Here is a 20,107-nt window from a genome sequence, read left to right on the forward strand (position 1 = left end):
GAAAACATTTTTAATCTTACAGTACAGTACCTTGAAAAGTACAGTAGTACAGTACAACAGCTGGCATACAGGGGCTGGCGTCGAGTGAACAGGCAAAAGGAGTTACTGACCGGAGGAGGGAGAGAAGGTGGGAACTGGTAGAGCTGAAGGATCGTCAGCAATAGGAGATGGAGGGCAAGCTGCAATTTCACTCACGCCTGACGTTGATGGAATGTACTTAACACATCTTTGAAAGTTTGCGACTTGAAGGTTCATATGTTGGGGACTTACTGTACCTTGTATTTTTTTTTTTTTCTTTTTTTTTCGTGGTACGCGGGCCTCTCACTGTTGTGGCCTCTCCCGTTGTGGAGCACAGGCTCCGGACGCGCAGGCTCAGTGGCCATGGCTCACGGGCCCAGCCGCTCCGCGGCATGTGGGATCTTCCCGGACCGGGGCACGAACCCGTGCCCCCTGCATCGGCAGGCAGATTCTCAACCACTGCGCCACAGGGGAAGCCCTGTACCTTGTATTTTTGAAGTGCTAGAGAGAGAGGGATGCCCATCCTTAGTTCTGATTTTGTTCTGACCCTCTCCTTTGGTGGGTGTATCCCTCCTACCTTTGTAAACTGCATCTTAACATTATTGCCCTGTGGGACCTTGATCTTCTGGGTCTCCTCAGTGTGAAACCTGGAGGGGGCAGCCTGGGATGGGCCCTGAGGCTCAGCGCATTGAGTCAGAGCGTCTCTCTGCCACAGTCTGGTGTTTTTGCTTTTATGACCGGGGTGGGCGGGGAGGGGGGCGGTGGCCGTGAACTCAGCTCCATTTACACAGTGATTTCTGGGGAGAAGGAGAGCCGGCCTCCAAATGAGGTAAAACAGAGGAGGTGTTGAGTGTCAGGCCAGGAAAGCCTGTCATGATAGTGTAGAATTACAGCCCCACAGACCAGCTCATTCTGAGTCTGTATTTATGAAGCAGAATCTTAAGTGAAGGCTTCAGTGGAGTTGAGAGCACGGTGCTTTCTGCAGGGCCGTGCCGTTATCACTGTCATCGTTAATCGGCCTTGTTGTGACTATTACTGCTATGGATCTTATTGGAAACGAGGGCTCCTGTGGACCACGGGACAGGTGCTTCACTCCAGGATGGCACCTGTGGGTCCCAGCAACCTCGGCAGCTCACACAGATCCCCTCGTCCCTCCGCCCTGTCCCGTGGTGGGCCACAGTCTCACCCCGTTAAGAGGAATCCAAGGCTCCAAGCAGTGAAGGGCCTCATCCACGGCCGCATGGCCATGGAGTACCAGGGTTGAGATTTGACCCCACCAACTTTGGACCCCGGGGGCTCGCCCTCCACCTCTGCCTTTGCCCTGTCAGAAGTGAGCAGATGCTGCAGGACACGCCTCCAGAGGTGACAAGGCTCCCAAGTGCCTTTGATTTTCTGTGGCTTGAAATGGAGCCCGACTCAAGTACAGACACCTGGGCTGGGAGGCACTTGAGGGTGGCTGGGGCTACTCCATCATGGAAAGCGACAGGAAGCCCTTTATGTTGGGGAAGGGTTCCCTGGACCAGGTCTGTGGTGCTCAGCTTGATCTAACAACCTTGGGCAGGCTGGGCTACAAATCACAGACGAGAAGCAGCTGACACTTGTCTCCTGTGAAAGAAGGCAGGAAGCCCCCCCCCCACCCAGGCCGTGGCCCGTCACTCGATACCACATGTACAATACAGGTGTCTGATGTAGCAAACCTGGCTATCTAGTTTCCCTCCTGTAGGTGATCCTGAGTTTATTGAGAAGGTAGAGTGAACGGTGGCTCCCCTGAGACGCGGGAGCTCAGGAGAACCTTGAGAGGGGCTACTAGGCATTGCCATCAAGGTGCAGTGCAGTGGCTGGTATTCATGGGGATGGGAGTTGGCCAGGCAGAGGGCATGTTTTGTGTTCTCCTTTATGGCACCAGGCAGATGTTGCCAGGGTCTCTGGCTCGGATATAAGAGACCTTGGTGGCAGCACAGTGATGGATGCTGCCTGCCTCTCTGCCTCGGTGGGTAGAGACATCGGGGAGTGGTGGGGTCTGCGGCGGGCCCTCTGAATGCTGTGTGGGACTGCTCGCCCCAGGTTACTAGATACACCAGTTGTTCATAAGTAGCTGCAAATCCATGTTGTTCGTGGTCTTTCCCAATGTTTAAATTTTAGAAACAAATTGAAATTTTTATTTTTAAATTTTTATTTAGCTATTTATTTAGGCTGCACCACGTGGCTTGTGGGATCCTAGTTCCCCGACTAGTGATCGAACCGGGACCCTTGGCAGTGAGAGCGTGGAGTCCCAACCACTGGACTGCCAAGGAATTCCCCCCAAATTGAAAATTTTAAATGCATTGCCGGCCACCAGCGTGCAGCCCTGTTTCAGACTGCCGTGAAAAAGGTTCGTTTTTAAAAGCTTTGCTTTTTGCACGGTGAAGCCCAGCTCCCGGAGCAGTGCAGGCTTTCTTGACAGCACTGGTCAAAGATTGTCCAGCCCCTTTTTCTGGATCATCACCCTTGAAGAGTGGCCAGCAGGCCTGGTGGGAGCTTTGGGCACGAGGGTGCGTGAGGTGTCCACAGGAAGCCTCTGACTGTCCCCAGGGGAGGATCCTTGTCCATAGGGCTCTGAAGAGTTCTGTGTGTGCCGTCTACTGCGACCTGCCGGAGAGGCCAGGCTACCTGGGAAACTGATGCTGTGGCATAAAGCAAGGCAAGGTGTTTAACAGCACTGGTTCATGAGAGCTGGTGGGTCCCCAGTGACCACTGGTCCATGGAAATGAGGCCCCGTGTGGACAGAGCCATGTCGTGCTGTGTGCGGAGCTGTATTTCCCACCGGTGACGCATAGCTGCCTCACGTCCGTCGCCTTAATTTCGGAGGCAGGGAATCAGGGTGTGCCGACGAGAGTGTAGCACTGATTGGTCTCCACGGGGAAGGGCGGGTGCGGCTGCCTGGCTGGGGGAGGTTTTGCAGCCGCAGAGGTAACCAGGGCCCACTCAAGCGTTCATGATCAGTAAAAGATGCTGCCCTGCTGCATCAGGCCTCCTCCATCCGTCTGCACATCGGGTGGCATTGAGAGGGCTGCTTTCTCCTCCATTATCCGCAAGCAGCACGTCCTGAGTCACAGCCTAGAGAAAAACCAGCAGCCCACACATTTGTTATCCTGCTCCCCTCTCCCAAGGACAATAGCACATACAATCCCCAAGTGCATACTCGTGCTCTGGTTGTGCTGCCGTAATTGACAGACCCGCTCTGTGCTGATGAATGTAGACCCTTCTGTCGCCGTAACAACACACCCAGGGCCCGACAAGTGCGGCTCTGGTTCCTTCTAATTAGCCGCCCCCTCCTCGCAGAGGGCCTGGGGCGTGCTAGCGACTCACCGGGCCGTTGTGTGTGCAGCTCAGAGGCTGGGCTTCAGTCATTCTCAGAGCAGTTACTGAGCAAACGAGGAGGGTCCAGGGAGATGGAGCGTTGGGCTTGCTGGTGGGAGGGTGGTTGGTACACATCCAGAGAGTCATCTGGCCGTGAGCATCAAAACCTTGACAAAGTATGGGGCTTGTCACCCAGCAGTTTCACCGGGTCAATTTTTTTTTTTTTCTTAAGGAAGTCATTTTTTTTAAGGAAGTAAAGACTTCATATCAGGATGTCCATCAGGGCATGATTTATAAAGTTAATCATTAGAAGTAATGTAAGTGGCCAGTAGAGGAATGAATAAATAAACTATGCCGGATCTGTTAAGAGAATATGACACAGCCACCACTGCGCTCTCTTTTAACTATGGGCAGATTACCCCATAAGCTTTTTCACTGGTGAGATCTGGACATTTGCAGTACCAGCTTCCTGGGTGGTTACATGAGATGAGTCTGCAGTGACTGGCACAGGCTGTGTAATCAAGTGTTCCCTGGACGTTTACCATCCACCGCAGTAGTGACTGGTAAAAATGGCGTGTTTGAAGACTGTTTAATGACAGGAAATAAGCGAAGCATGTAACTTCATATGATCCAAATGTCATTACAGATCTCTGTTTTTATGTGCAGAGATAAAAAGTCTCAGGGGATGGTTTTGTAGGTGTATTTTATCTTTTTATAGTGTTCGGTATTTTCCAGGTTTTCTCTGGGAGCCTCTCAGTATTAAAAAGCATATATATATATATATATATATATATATATGTCAGAACTTATCAAAACGTGCACTTCAAATAATGTGCAGTGTAGAGTATGTCGGTGATGGCTCATTCTCTGGGAGCCTCTCAGTATTAAAAAGCATATATATATATATATATATATATATATGTCAGAACTTATCAAAACGTGCACTTCAAATAATGTGCAGTGTAGAGTATGTCGGTGATGGCTCAATAAAGCTGTTGAAACAACAAACAACAAATTCTCCTCACTCTCGCCCTGAGTCAGGGTGTGAGAGTTTAGGGTGGGAGCGTGGGGAGGGAGCTCAGTACAGTAGGAGCTGCAGTGGCCAAGATGCAGAGCAGACTGAGGGAGGGGTAGGGCCAGGAGAGGAAGAAGGTGGTCCCACCGGGGTGGCCCGCCCCCCTTGGGGTGAGGATGTCACGGCCGAGGCAGTGTGATCGGCCAGGGGGGCAGTAGAGGAGGCAGTGGACCAACCCGCTGGGGGGGCCAGAGACCTCAGTCCTGAGTTCAAATTGAGGAAGCGGCTAAGATGGGGAGAAGGCGTCCCAGGCAGAGGTGAGAGCCCAGGCAAAGGCATGGGGAGGTGAGCTTGCGTGGCAAGCTCGTTCAGGGGGTCGCGTGGGAAGCAGCCAGCGTGCAGGGGCCTGAGTGGGCCGTGGAGGGATGGAAAGCGAGGATGTGGGGTTGGGGGTGGCAAGTCCACGGAGGAGGGTGTCCACCCTGGTCACCAGTGCCGAAGAGATTGCCTCAGTGGGTCTTTCATGAGGGACCAGTCAGATGAACAGAGGTGCTAGCCTTGGAGGGCGAGTGGGTCTGCCTGTTTGGAGCTGGGATCTGTGTGGGGCTCGGAGCCAGGGCAGCACGTGGGGAAGCCAGGCTTAGGTTTGAATCCCTCTCTGTTGCCTGATAGCTGGGTGGCTTTCAGAAGTCCCTTATTCTCTGTAAACTTCTGTTTTAAGGATGTGCTTGATCAGCGTGAGCTGTCAGTATTTAATAACGCTGGTACGTCATCGCCATCAGGCTTCACGTGGTGGCGCTAAAGTGGATTTTTCTTTCTGCCCTTTCAGATCGCCAGCGTCCTGACATCACGGAGCCCCTCCGTCCTCCTCACTTTGGTAAGTGGCTGGTGTTTGAGGACGGGGAGGGGCTTTAGGGAGCCGCTTGCCCCTGCACAGGTCAGGGCCGTGGGGAGGGTTGAAAACTGAGAGCAAGGGTCATTGCTGATAAATAGTGACACCTCAGGCTGAATTGCTAAACGTGTCCAGGACCACGTCCTCCATTCTCCAGTCGACCTGGGCTGTGTCCTGTCCCGAGGCCACTGTGGACAAGACGCCACGCATACTCCGAGGGTTAAAACCTGACTAGAGGATGTATTTGTGTCAGGTTGAGCTCTTGGGGTTTGTGGACGTAGAATATCAATTTGCTTCCACACTGTCTCTCCTCCATTGTTGATAGAGTTTGAAAAACACACCCTTTGCATCTGCCCATGAGGGTGCTGGGCTGTGTGGCATCAGATTTTGGACTCGGGGCACTAAATGATGGAGGGCCTGCTGCAGCCTGGGGCAGGCAGGGGTGCACGGTGCATCCTCGCAGGGTGGGGAGGGGGTGCTCAGGCTGTGAAATGACTCCGAGAAGAAGTCTGCTTTCTTATACTTCTTCAACCTTGGGGAGCTTCAAATATGAAGAGTATGCAGCCCTTCTACCCTCCCAAAGTGACCCTTCTCTCCTTTGTTAATTGATCTTTACTGAAATAGTTTTTCTCAGTTATTTTTGTTAGCACCACACATGATGTCTTTTTTCCACCCTGCTGTTTTTTTTGTTGTTGTTTTTGTTTTGTTTTGTTTTGTTTTTGCGGTACGCGGGCCTGTCACTTTTGTGGCCTCTCCCGTTGCGGAGCACAGGCTCCGGACGCGCGGGCTCAGCGGCCATGGCTCACGGGCCCAGCCGCTCCGCGGCATGTGGGATCTTCCCGGACCGGGGCACGAGCCCGGTTCCCCTGCATCGGCAGGCGGACTCTCAACCACTGTGCCACCAGGGAAGCCCCCACCCTGCTGTTTTGATGGCTGAGAAGAAGTGTTATGATTGTGGTCATGGAGGGTTCAGTGTGTTTTATTTGGGAGGATACAATTAGACATCGACCTGAAGGTGTTGAGGAAGAATTAAAAGGCGATTTAAAAGGCCTGGCCTCTCTGGTGATGGCACGTTTTCCTCTGAATCTTTTGTTTTGTCTCTGCTCCTGTCTGAGTTCCAGTTGGAGTCTCCTTACAATTAGAGAAAGGAGAGGAATGTAACCCAGAGTCTCGGTGTCACGGAGAAAGGCCCCTCCTGCCTGAGTCGGGTCACACCCGTGTCTCTGGAAGGGCCGGATTTGACAGTGCTTTGCAGGACACTGTCTGTGGGGAGTGTTGTGCACACACGTGCACAGGGAGACCAGCCAGCCTTAGGGCGGCGGGGGGGTTTGTGGTTGGAGGTGGTCCCGGTCCGAGGTCTTCTGGCCCAGCCTCTACCTGTGCCCAGGCAGCCTGCGCTGGGGTCAGCAAGGTCCTTGGACGGAGGAGGCCTTGCTTTCTCTCCTTTTCAAGCTGCAGCAGAGAAAGGAGGGCTCCCCTTGTGCTGGGGCCCGGCCTGGAGTTACGTGAAAGGCGGGAAGGGATGGGTTGGCTGGGCTGAGGCGGCGGCTCCCCGTCGTTGCCCCGCGTGGCAGGTCTGTGCCCTCACGTTCCCTCTCTCTCCCCAGCGCGGCGTCAACACTGACAGCGGCAGCATCTGCAGGGAGGCCTCCTTCGAGGGCATCAGCAAGTGAGTCCTGGGGCCCCGGGAACCGTCTCCCTTCATCCTCCATCAGCTCACATCTTCACCAGCAGGCTGGCCCAGTCTACAGACTAGACACAAAACACACAAACAGGAGGATGCTAAAAAGGGGTTAGATTGGGTGATTCGAGGACATGCTTAGAAAAATAATTTGCCTAAATTCACTCCAACCTTGACTTTAAGGATCGAAGCCACTTCCCTGTCAAGCTCTACTGTGAAAGCACAGGCCCGCCACGTGCTTAGGGAAGCCCTGGCCACCGTGCACACACGTGGGGCGGCTGTTTTCCTTCCAGGGACCTGCTCTGAGCTCCGTGGTCTTTGTTTTTATCAGCCCCCTCCCCTCACTCCTAGCCCGTGACCTCCCCCAGCCTGGCTCACAACTTCCCCGTGTCCCCTGCTGCCCCAGTCCCAGACGGCCCCCCCCTTACCTTCCCTCGCTCCCCAGCGTAGCCCCAGGCCGAGCCCCCCAGCTCTGTTCCCCCTTCTAGGCCTCCCCAGGCAGGAGGGCAGGTGTTGGGCACAAGGAGCCAGCCCCTCTCCCGCCTTGCCACCCTCACGCCCTGGCCCCTGGAGAGTGCCGCCTGCCGGCCATGCCTGTGTCCCTGGGCTGGCTGCTGACTGGCCCTGTGGGGGGCGGTCTGTAGGGCCCGAGGCTGCAGCGGACGAGCCCTTGAGGGGAGGCACCTGCTCCTTGGGGCTGCTGAGTGTGGACAGCTCACCTGGTCTCCTGTTTCTCCGGCCCCAACCCCCACCCCCCCCACCTGTACTCTGCGCCACGGTATCCTCTGTCCTTTGGTGGACCGAGGAAGTGCCTTGTAATTATGTATGAGCCTGAGCCACAGGAATTTGTGCGTACGTGTGATGTGTGATGTGATTAGGAGAGATTATGAGCTCATAAATACGTATCACTTCCCCCAGTGATAAGAGTGGTGGGGCATCAGGTTTGCTTCTTTTCGTCACACACATCTCCGCATCCTCTTGGGAGCTCCCCAGAGCGGCCTCGCCTCCCACACCAGCAGTGATTAGCCCAGCTCGTTGAGATGCTGGCCGTGGAGCCACTGTCCTTCTCCAGGCCCTTGAGGGGAGTGGTACGGGGCGCAGCTTGCTGCTGCCTGTCCTGATCCGAGCCTCCCCCTGGTCCCCCAGCACTGCCCGGTGCGGGGGGCTCCTGTGCCCTGCTCACCTGCCTCCACTCTGGTCCCGTGGGCTGGCCTCTCCAGTCTCGACTTGGGTCTCCCTGCCTTGTGGGGAAGCCCCGAACTAGAAGGAGGGAGCCCTGGTGGCTGCCGCACCACCGGTTCTGTGACCTTAGCAGAACTTGCCTTGGAGCCTCAGCTCTCCCACGGGAAGCACAGTGCCGCTCAGGCTTGCTCTGGGATGAAATGAGATCCCGCTCGTCCGGAGCCTGGCGTGGAGCCGGTGCTTAATAAACACTTGCCCACGAGCAAGCCCCCATCATGCCCCAGGGCCGCTCCGAGCGTCAGTTTCCCCAGCTGTGTAGCGGGCCAGCGGACGTCAAGATCTCCGATGACAAGATTCCTGGATGTCACTGAGCTGTGGGGTCTTTCTTGGCCCACCCCGCAGCCGAGGGTTCTGCTGCAGAGAACGCCTTCTCAAGCAGCCGGGGCCCGGGTTTTCTGGGGGAGCGGTGGGGGACTCCAGGGCATCATCACTCTCTGAGCAGTGGAAGTGGAGGCCTCGTCCCCACGCCCCCGGGAGGAGTCCCACTGTGAACTGACCTCTCCCTCCACTGAGCAGACCCCAGCCTCTGTCCCCTGCTGCTCCCTGAGTCCCCGTGGCCCCTGCCAAGAGCCCAGAGGAGCCTGTGCTTGGCCAACAGCCCACCCCACCTTGGGAGGCTTTTTGGAGAGCCTTGACTTTGCACACTCTCCCAGGCTGGCCCTCTGGTCCAGTCCAGGCGGGGGCTGACTGTGAGCCGCTCCCCAGGCCCCTCACTGCTGGGCTGAGCGCCTGCCCCCATGCTGGGGGGATTCGTTTCCACACCCGTGTGGCAAGCTGAGTTTTCTGACTTGGCTGAAGTATCGCAGGTGAGAGCCCTCCCTGCCTTGGGGTCCCCCTCCCCGCTGTGGTACTGCCTCCCCTCCTGTCCCCTCACACCTTGCTCTGGGCCTCACATCCCGCTGTGGCACCCTTCGTGTAGCTCTGCCCTTAGGGGTTGCTTCATTTGGGTCCCCCCCACCCTGCGGCGCACTGTGGCCACTGGCCTCGGGCCCCCTGCCAGCGCCTTCCCTGCAGAAAGTCGTGTCTGTATTCCTGGGGTCTGGGTGCAGCTCAGTCCCCTGTCTCCCACCCACCCCAGCTCTGCCACCTTTCGGCCCCTGCGCCAGGCTGGAGAGGCCCTTGTCCTCCAGAGCCGCTGCGGCTCAGTGACCGCATTCACCTGCCGTGAGCACCTCCAGCTGTTTGCAGGGATAATAATAGCCTGTTTCCTATGCAAGATGAATCTTGCTGTCGTCCTACTTTCCAATACTCAGCTGCTTCTATCCTCGGTCACTTCTCACTGCCCTGATGAAGGGCCTTATTCCTGGAATTTTTGGTTTTGACCCGTTTGAGCTTCTCTGCAACACCTCCCATCTTGGATCCTTCATTGACCCGGTCTGGCAGAGGGTCAGGTTTTGGCCTCTCGGTTTGTCCTGATGGGCCACCCCAGGCCACCTTTTATCCCTTGGCCTGGGGGCAGGAGGGAGCTTGTGATGGAACAGCGGCCTCACCTGTCCACCCAGCTAGGCAGGCAGCCTGTGACCTCTCCAGACGTGGCTCCTCAGGGTTGGCTGCCTCGGGCCTGTCACCTCAGTGGGGCTGTGGGTTTGGTCCTGGGAGCCCTCAGACCTCCCTTGGCCTTCCCAGATCAGGGCCAGGGCGCCTGCTGCCCACGGCAGGGGGCGTGCCAGGTGTCACAGTGGTGGGGTCGGCAGAGGACTGGGAGCAGGGAGACAGAGGCGGGGTGGGGTGGCAGACATGGCGCTGGGATCTCCCCATGGCCGGGAGCCCCTGGGCTCACCAAGGGGTGTGGCCTTGTCCTCCCTGGGGAGCTGGGGTGAAGGGAGCAGGTGGGGACAGTCTGTAGGCCTCGTGCTGAGTTTGACTCCAGCCCTGGCCACAGCTCCCTGTACGGCGAGATTGGCACCCAGACAGCTCCCAGGGAAGGGGTGGAATGAGCAGGCCCTGTAGTGGGCTCCAGCCAGAGGATAGGGCCAGGTGCTCGTTGCCAGGTGCTGGTGAGGGCAGGGCCGGGGCTGGTCTGTGGAGAGGGTAGCTCCACAGGAAAGACACCTTCCTGGGGGCGGCACATACCACAGCTGCCTGGAGCAGCTGGGTCCTGCAGCCTGGGAGCAAAGGCAGACATGATCAGTCTTTGTTAGCATCAGAGGAGAGGTAGACTTGAGAGCAGGTTTTCCTCAGACAGACAGACAGACAGACCCTGGCTATGAAGGGAAAGAGATTATCTGTGGGGGCCAGGTGGCCTATGGGCCGCCTTCTTGGCCTGAGACAGTTCCCTCCAAGGCAGGCAGACTGCCCAGGAGCCCTGGGCGGGGCCGGCGAGTAGAGAGCGCTCTGTTTCATGCCGTTGTCTGACGGAGAAATACGGTCGATGTTTTATATTAGCTGGTTATTCAGAATAAGCATATTTCTTATCTTCCGGCATTTACTTAAATTGCCTTGCATATTTGACGACGATTGGTTACAAATTAATTCCATTTAAATAAGCAGTTAAATATGAAATTGCTGAATTTGGGGGTTATTAATGCAGGAATGTTAATGTTCAGGGATGTGAATTTTCAAACCCAAGAAATAGAGGGACATTATTAAAACTCGACAGTTACAATAAAATGCCAGTCTGTGGTGTGGGGACCGGTGGCTTTCTGGTTACTGTTAACTTATGTATCAAGTTAACAATTTGGATTGAGGTTCTCATTATGGCTCATGGAATCTCCATGAGTCTCCTGAAGAGACAAGAACCCGCCCCAGCCCCCAGTGTGGGTGGAGTGGGCGGCCTTCTGGGACCTGTTCTCCGTCTTCCAGTTAGAAACTGCAGGGAGGAGCCCGGGGGCTGGAGCAGGGCTGGCTGGGCTATACTACTCACTGTCCGTCACCCAGCCCACAGCTAGAGCCCACCAGGGAGGTACCCTCTGCTTCCAGGACATTCCCCACCTTCATGGGCTCTGGTGGGCTTTGTTGTTGTTTTTACACAATTATTACATGCTCGGTGTAGGAAGCCCTAACTAGCACAGAGGCGAAAGCAAGGAATGTTCAAATTTCATTACCTGAGTTAAACCACTGACATTGCAGTGAATGTCTTTCGGACTCTTATGTGTGTGTCTGAGGGTGTTTCTCTCTCTGAATGTTTTTGTGTCTGAGTGTGCATTTGTGTGAGTCTGTGTGTTTCTGTTTGTGTGTATATTTGGGTGTGGATCTTTGTGTGTTAGTCCAAGTTTATGCCTCTGTGTGTGTGTGTGTGTGTGTGTGCATGTATTTGCCTGTGTCCGTGAATATACATCTGTGTGTGTCTGCCTGTGCCTCTTTTCTAAGCATATGCCTGTCTGTGTGTTTGCATCTGTGTCTTTGTGCCTGGTCACCTTGCTGTTTGTCTGTGTGTGTGCATGTGTGTATATGTACATATGTTTTGTAACGTGAGATTTTACTGGCGTGTTTGGCTTTTGAGGAGATAGGCCATCGCTTTTCCTAGCGTCAAAGTGATATTTGGGAGAATGGGAGACAGTCTATATTGCCGTCTTAATTTATGTCATCTCCTGCTCTGTTCTTCACTCTGAGCCACGTTGGCTCTCTGATCTCTTTGATATTTCACAGGTAGGGCTTGATTCTACAACATTTTGGTAGACTTTGAATTAAGTAGTCTTATTTTTATAGTTAGGGATCCCGAAAGCTTCAAAGATCTGGAATCCTTTCAGCCTGCTAATACCTCCTTCCCTCTCCTCGTCCTTGTCCCTCCTTCAGCCAGAAGTGGGGGTACCAGCTGCACAATCACAGCATTAGATAGGTGTTTTCAAACACCCATCAGTGAGGCCATGGAGGATCCCTGGTGGGTCACAATCCTGTATGCCCTGTGTGATATCCTGGCTTGAGATGGAGCAGGGCTCAGAATCCTGAGGTTTGAAGGCTTCCCAAGGCTTCTCTGCTGAGGCCCATACATTGTGCTGGGCCACATTGCGCTTACCTAGCTGTCTCACTGATAGCTTGAGCTCTGAGTCACGATTGACAGAAGTGTCAGGGATTCTTTTGTCTCCTGGGTTCCCTTTTCAGTTATGTTCATCTTATCAAAGAACTTTTAGCTTTGTAGATTTTTCTCTATTGTATGTTTGCTTTTTATTTCATTGATTTTTTGCTTTAAAAAATTTCTAATCTCTTTAGGTCTTATTTGTTCTTTCTCTAGTTCATTGAGAAAGAAGAAAGATATTTCTGGGATAGAAGTTTATTTTTATTTATTTATTTATTTGGCTGTGTTGGGTCTTCGTTGCTGCACGCGGGCTTTCTCTACTTGCGCCAAGTGGGGGCCTGCTCTTCCTTGCGGTGCATGGGCTTCTCATTGCGGTGACTTCTCTTGTTGCGGAGCACGGGCTCTAGGCGCATGGGCTTCAGTAGTTGCGGCACGTGGGCCCAGTAGCTCTGAGGCATGTGGGCTATTCCTGGACCAGGGGTCGAACCCATGTCCCCTTTTTTATTTCATTGATTTTTTGCTTTAAAAAATTTCTAATCTCTTTAGGTCTTATTTGTTCTTTCTCTAGTTCATTGAGAAAGAAGAAAGATATTTCTGGGATAGAAGTTTATTTTTATTTATTTATTTATTTGGCTGTGTTGGGTCTTCGTTGCTGCACGCGGGCTTTCTCTACTTGCGCCAAGTGGGGGCCTGCTCTTCCTTGCGGTGCATGGGCTTCTCATTGCGGTGACTTCTCTTGTTGCGGAGCACGGGCTCTAGGCGCATGGGCTTCAGTAGTTGCGGCACGTGGGCCCAGTAGCTCTGAGGCATGTGGGCTATTCCTGGACCAGGGGTCGAACCCATGTCCCCTGCATTGGCAGGCGGATTCTTAACCACTGCGCCACCAGGGAAGTCCCGGGATGGAAGTTTAGATCATTGATTTTCAATGTTCTTTTCTACTACCTACATTTAGAGCTATAAATTTTCCTCTAAGCACTGCTTTAGCTACATTTCACCAATTACGATATTTCATGGTTTTATTTTCTGATTTTATTATTATCTCTTCTTTGAACTGTAGGTATTTAGACGTTTATTGCTTAATTCCCAATTTTGGATTTTATATTTTTCTGTTACTGATTTCTAGTTTAATTCTACTGTAATCAATGAAGATTCTCTGTATTTCAACCCTTTGAAATTTATTGAAACGTCCAACATATGATATTGTTTCATGATAAGTGTTTTATGTATACTTAAAGAGAGGACATAGTCTGCAGTTGTTGGCTGTAGTGTTCTGTATATGTCAATGAAATTAAGTTGGTTAATTGTATTGTTTGTATCTTCTGCAACTTTACTGATTTCTCTGTTGCTTGTTCTGTCATCAGAAGAGGTATGTGAAAATCTGAAACTATGCTTGTCAATTTATCTGTTTATCATTTCTGTCAATTTTTATAAATCAATTTTATTAGAATAAAATTTATATACAATAAAATTCATCATGTGTATAATTCAGTAAGTTTTTAAAAACAGCTTTGTTGGAATATAATTCACATACCTTACAACTGACCCACTTAAAATGTACAACTAAAATGCCTTTTTGTATGTCTATAGATACGTGCAGTCATCATCACAATCAATTTTAGAATATTTCATCACCCAAGAAGAAACTCTGTACGCATTAGCAGTCATTCCCTTGGCCACCACTAATCTATTTTCTGTCTATGGATTTGCCTACTTTAGCATTTGATATAAATGGAGTCATGCAGTATGTGGCCTTTTATATCTGGCTTCATTCACTAACTGTGTTTTCAAAATTCATCCATGTTGTAGCATGAATCAGTACTTTGGTCATTTTTATGGCTGAGAAATATTCCAGTCTGTGGATATATTGGTTTCTGTTTGCATAATATATCTTTTCCCATCCTTTCACTTTCATCTTGTGTCTTTGAATCTAAAGTGTCTCTTTAGAGCATATAGTTGAATCTTTTTTTTTCCATCTATTCTGCCAATCCTTGTCTTTTAATTGGAAAATTTAATCCATTTACATCTAAAGTAACTACTGATAAGGAAGACCTTTTTTCTGCCATTTTGTTTTTAGTTTTCTGTGTCATATATTGTTTTTGTTCCTCAGTTTCTCCATTACTCCCTTCTTTTGTGTTTAATTGATTTTTTTGCAGTATACAGTTTTAATTCCTTTTTTATTTCATTTTCTATATATTTTAGTTATTTTCTTAGTGGTTACCCAGAGGATTACAAATGACTTCTTAAACTTGTAATAATCTAGTTCACATTAATATCAGTTGATTTCAATAGTACACAATAATTATGCTCCCTTTGTGCTGTTATTGCATACAGATTGCATCTTTATACATTTTGCAGTGATCTACACAGGTTTATAATTATTGCTTTACGCAGCTGTCTTTTAAATCAGATAGGACTTACAAACAAAAAATACATTTACACTGTTTCTGTACTTGCCTATGTAATTACCTTTACCAGTGCCCTTTTTCTCCTTATATGGATCCTAGTTACTCTCTAGAAACTCCTTTCACTATAGTCTGAAAGATTCCTGTTAGTATTTCTTATAAGCTAGGTCTTCTAGTGATGAATTCTCTCAGATTTTGTTTATCTGGTACTGTTTTAATTTCTCTGTCATTTATGAAGCATAGCTTTGCTGGATATGGAATCTTCGTTGACAGATATTTTTCTTTTAGCAATTTGAATATGTCATCCCGTGTTCTGCCTTCTGGCCTCTGTAGTTTCTGATGAGAAATCAGCCATTAATCTTGCTGAAGATCCTTTGCATGTGATGAATTTATTTTCTCTTACTGCTTTTAAGGTTTTCTTTTGACAGTTTGATTATGTGTCTGGGTGTGGATCTCTTTTGAGTTTATCCCACTTGGAGTTCATTGAGCTTTATGGATGTTTACATGGATGTTTTTCATTAAATCGGCAAAGTCTTTGGCCATTATATTTTCAAATATTCTTCTGCTCCATTATCTCTCTCCTTTTCTTCTGGAACTCCTGTTATGTATATGTTGGTATACTTGATGGAGGAGGCTGTGCTGTGTGCCTAGTGAGGGTGGAGGATGACGTTTTGCAGCCAAGCAGCTTGTTCTCCAACTGACTACACTTGGAGGACGTGGCCTGGACTGCCAAGTCTGCTGCAGGACATGAGCGGCAGCAGGCCTTCTGTTGTCCAGGGAGTCATGAAGTTAAAGTTCTCTTGGTCAGGCTTTCTCTTGGTATGTCTTGAATGAAGTATTTCTTGCTGGGAGATGATAGACCATTGAACTAATGGACTTGACTTCTTTTCTGTCTGTAGGTTCAATGTCAACAACACCATTCTTCATCCGGAGATTGTGGAATGGTGAGTATGGCTTGTGGCTGTTTGTTGTGCTCAGCCCAGGAAGGTAAGAGACCCTGCTGTTCCCGCCCACTCCATCTCAGAGAGCCCCTCAGACAAGCTGGTCCCTAGAACTCTTCTCTCAGCCTCTTCTGTTTTGTATTTTTTGTTTGTCAGTTGGTCTGTGTTTCCAAAAGGGCACACGTCACTCGAATGTCAATTAAATTTCTCTTTTTCTTTAGGAGTTTTTAAAAGAAATCTTACCATAAATGAGCCAAACGTATATAGCTCAGTTAAAGTAGATAGTGAAAAAGAATAAAAATAAACATCATACATGATCCTATTACCAGAAAGGTAAACATGTTTTCCTCATGTCACGCATATGTCTTGACTAGTTGGCATCCTTTTTACGTGTCTTATGTTGCCTGCTCTCTTTTTTTGCTGGTACTGATAGCCCTACCTGCAGCGTGTTTTCTGTTGGTTCACAGCAGGGCGAGGTGCCTCCAGTTGGGCATTGCCTCTGTGGGCCCTTGAAGAGGCCCTCCACTGATGTGCTGTCAGTTTTCTTCCTAAGCCATCGAGTTGTTGTTTTTTGGTTTTATTTATTTATTTATTTTTAAAATTTATTTGTTTTTGTTTGTGTTGGGTCTTTGTTGCTGCCCACAGGCTTTCTGTAGTTGCGGTGAGCGGGGGCTACTCTTCGTTGCGGTGTGCGGGCTCCTCATTGTGGTGGCTTCTCTTATTGCAGAGCACAGGCTCTAGGTGCGCGGGCTTCAGTAGTTGTGGCACACGGGCTCAGTAGTTGTGGCTCGTGGGCTCTAGAGCGCAGGCTCAGTAGTTGTGGTGCACGGGCTTAGTTGCTCCACAGCATGTGGGATCTTCCCGGACCAGGGCTCGAACCCATGTCCCCTGCATTGGCAGACGGATTCTTAAGCACTGCACCACCAGGGAAGTCCTCGAGTTGCTCTTTTATAGCACTAAAACGTGTTTTATTTGTTGTATGGCTGCACTTATTCTGAATGTAGGAGAGAGGAGAGGCAGGGCTTTGGCTGTATTGTCCCCTGACTGGGAGGCGTGTGGACTCCCCACATCTGATCCTAAGGCCATGCGTCAAGTTCCCTGTCTAGTTGGGAGACCTTGCTCACCTAGTCTTGAAGCACTTGGGAACACTGTGGCCTGAGGACGAGGATAAGTCAGCCGTTGAGTTTGGGGGAAGCGCAGAGTGGGGAGAAGGAGGGTGTGATCCAGGCCAAGGGGCCACTTGTTCAAAGGCTGGAGACAAGAAAGGTTGGTGGCTTTGTGTGGCCAGCCTAGAGCCGCACACTGTGGAAGTGGCCCCTGAGGTTGGTTAGAGAGACGGGCAGGGGCCGGGTGGGCCGTGGTGTCTGCCTGGACTTTGTCTTGAGAGAAATGGGAACCAGGGGAAACCTTCAAGGATTTAGGCAGGAGAATGGTAGGATCAGGTTTGCTTTTTTTTTTTATTTGTTTTTAAAAAATTTTTGGCTGTGTTGGGTCTTTGTTGCTGAGCACGGGCTTTCTCTAGTCGCGGAAAGCGGGGGCTACTCTTCGTTGTGGTGCACGGGCTTCTCTTTGTTGTGGCTTCTCTTGTTGTAGAGCACGGGCTCTAGGCGCATGGGCTTCACTAGTTGCGGCATGTGGGTTCAGTAGTTGTGGCGCGTGGGCTTAGTTGCTCCGCGGCATGTGGGATCATCCAGGGCCAGGGATCGAACCCGTGTCGCCTGTGTTGGCAGGCAGATTCTAAACCACTGAGCCACCAGGGAAGCCCAGGTTAGCATTTTTTAAAGCTGTGGGGCAGGAGTGGGAGCAGGCTGCCAGTTAGGAGGCTGCTGCAGGGTCCAGGTGGCCGTGGAGGGGTAGGTGACAGAGTTGAGAGTAAGGGGCAGTCAAGGGGAACGCTCCTGGGAGGAACTGGCCTTGACGCCTGAGTGAAGGGTGGAGTTGAATGTGACTCTGGGGTTTTGTCCTGAACAGCTGAGTGGTGTGTCGCCAAGATGGGGCAGGTGCTTTGGCAGGTGAGGGACTTGTTTGTGGTGTGTTGAGTTTGAGGCAGGTGCTGGTGGGAGAGAGGCTGGGCCAGAGGCGAAGATCTGAGGGCTGTCGACAGGCATCGATACCGACCCTTGCGAGAGCTGGAGGGTGGGCGGGCCAGCAGCTCTGTCGGCAGCCCTGGCCCGGTGCCCATCCTGGCTGCACACTCTGTGAGCGTGGAGGCTTGTGTCCTTCCAGTTCACAGCCACCTCTTCTTGTTCTGAAGAAGTAACAAATGCCTGGCCCCTCCGTAGCCCCCAGCTGGCAGAAGAATACATCCTGGATACTCAGGGACCGCGTCCACCTATGTCCCAGATGTGGCATCCCTTGCGGCCGCTTACATTCTGAGTGCTTTGGAGACCAGGGCTGGGTTGTGCACCCCAGCATCTCCTGAGGGACAAGTCATTAGTTCGTCACTTTGGAACGATCATGCTTTAATTCTGGTGACATTTCCAAGGCTCTGAGGTGGATTCTGCGTTCATAAGATACTTCCCAGTTTTATTAAAGCCAGCAGCAGAAAGGACTTATTTGGCATTTGATGGCAGTAGAACTCTTTTAGAAATGTCACATTGTCCTTACTGCCTCAGGAGTGTGTTTTAGCAGCGTGCGTTCTGGCCTCTGTAGTGACTGCAGTCATTCTTGGTGGGAGCCATGTGAGTCACCGTCATCGCCCTCCTCCGGTAACTGAAGGAAGGATTCTGGGTGGAATGGCGGGCAGTCCCCTCATTTACAGGAGAGACTGGGTTTCCATGGTATTAAATTATGTCTCACTGATGTATCTTTGGGCCCCTGTCCTGGATGCTTTTTCCAACACCCCCGTCTTGGCCCGTGGAGAGAAGTTACCTGGGGTAATGGAAAAACTATCCAGTCGGGCATATCCAAATTCTCACCCCAGCCCACCCACCTCAGGAAGTCGCTTAACTTCTCTGAGCCTCAGCTTCTTCATCTATAAAATGGGGATGTAGTAATGCCTAACTCACAGCATGGACGTGAAGATGCATGCTGCCTGACAATTACCATAGACCGGGTGGCTTATAAGCAACAGAAATTCATTTCTCACAGTTCTGGAGGCTGGGAGGTCCAAGGCCAAGGTGAGGACCCACTTTCTGGTTCATAGACGGCCGTCTTCTTTCTGTGTCCTCAAATGGCAGAAGGGGTGAGGGAGTTCTCTAGGGTCTCTTTTATAAGGGTACCAATCCCATTCATGAGGGTTCCACCCTCATGACCTAAGCACCCCCCAAAGATCCCACCTCCAAATACTATCACGCTGGGGGTAGGTTTCAACCCATGAATTTGGGGGGAACACAGTGTTCAGTGTATAACACCAAGCCTCGGTTTCCACACCTGCAGAGTGGACGTGGTCTCCCTTGATGGATGGCTCAAGGATTGAGTGAGAGCCAAAGTCAAGTGACAACACATCCTAGTAATCATGCTGTCACCTTTTTGAGACTTCCTTTGTGCAAGGTGCTATGCTAAGCACTTGACACACGTCACCTTATTTAAAGAGGTATATTATTTATGTTATAAGGTAGGACTCTGATTATCCCCATGCTACAGGTGGGCAAACTGAGGCACAGGAAAGTGATTTGCCCAAGAAAAAGCCAGGAGCTGAGCCCAGGCCAGTGGGCTCTGATGCTGCCCCATGTGGCTCTGAGGGGTACCCTGGGGAGTGGGGTGTGCTGCCTGAATGTCAGCCTCTCTCTCGGTTCATTCTTGGCCATCCGACCTGCTCAGAACCCACAGAAAAGATCTTGTGGAGGCCAGGGTGTGGTGGGGTGGAGGGCCTGGGGATGTGCACCTACCCTCCCCCCAGCACGGCGCCCTGCCACCCACATGTACCCCAGCTCCCAGGTAGCGGCTGAGCTGGGGATTTGGGATCCTCCCCAGAGCCTGTCTGATTAGGAGGCAACAGGCCGCCTCTCTCAGCACAGGGGAAGCGTCACTTCTCATTTGTGTTTGGGTGTCATTCATTTCCTTTCTGTGACTGCTTTACTGTTTTCCATTCTCTCAAGCAGTACCTTTTTGCTTTCCTGTAAATTCCTCTATAATCATACTCTTCTTCCCCACAAACATGAGATCATAGCTGATCATTTCTTTCCTTGTGCTAGGTATTGCAGTTTGAACGTGGAGGTCAAAAGTTGAAACTTAATAAGAGCAGGCCTCTCTCACTTCCATAATTTAGTCTGTGGTTCTGCATTTCTGTTCAGCAGATGATTAAATTGATCTGAAGGTGGGGTAAGAAATAAAAGGAGATACTTCTGTGCTGTCTAATAGCTTGGCATTGTGGATTTCAGTTAAGCACCTCTGGAAGCGTCACAGAAAAGCAGGCGTGTCAGCCATTGCCACGCGCCTTCTCGGGTTTTAAGTGAGGCCGTGTGAACTTGAGTCGGTGTCATGCCAGTGTTAGAGCTGTTAGTTACACGGAGCGGAGGTGGCCTGCGTGTATTCGTCAGGCAGCGGAGTAAGCTCTCTACTTCTATTCCCCTGCCTTTCTGTGCACGGGAGACGGTAAGGGGTGGATGGTTTTGGGCAGACACGCACCAGGATCCTGCATCCTGGGTAATGTGTTCCAAATTAGAAAAGGTACCTAGATG

General features: G+C 51.1%; 1 protein-coding gene across 3 annotated transcripts in view; it reads left to right on the forward strand.

The window, feature by feature from the left end:
• Window positions 1–20,107, forward strand: part of PEPD (peptidase D) — a 122,002-nt gene that overhangs the window by 25,695 nt on the left and 76,200 nt on the right. For all 3 annotated transcript variants that reach the window (XM_055078966.1, XM_007126420.2, XM_007126421.4), the window contains 3 exons: window positions 5,202–5,249; window positions 6,872–6,933; window positions 15,444–15,488. In XM_055078966.1, coding sequence (XP_054934941.1) covers window positions 5,202–5,249; window positions 6,872–6,933; window positions 15,444–15,488 — 155 coding nt within the window. The remainder of the gene's footprint in view (window positions 1–5,201; window positions 5,250–6,871; window positions 6,934–15,443; window positions 15,489–20,107) is intronic.

The sequence above is a fragment of the Physeter macrocephalus genome, chromosome 17, assembly GCF_002837175.3.
Source record: "Physeter macrocephalus isolate SW-GA chromosome 17, ASM283717v5, whole genome shotgun sequence".
NCBI lineage: Eukaryota > Metazoa > Chordata > Mammalia > Artiodactyla > Physeteridae > Physeter > Physeter macrocephalus.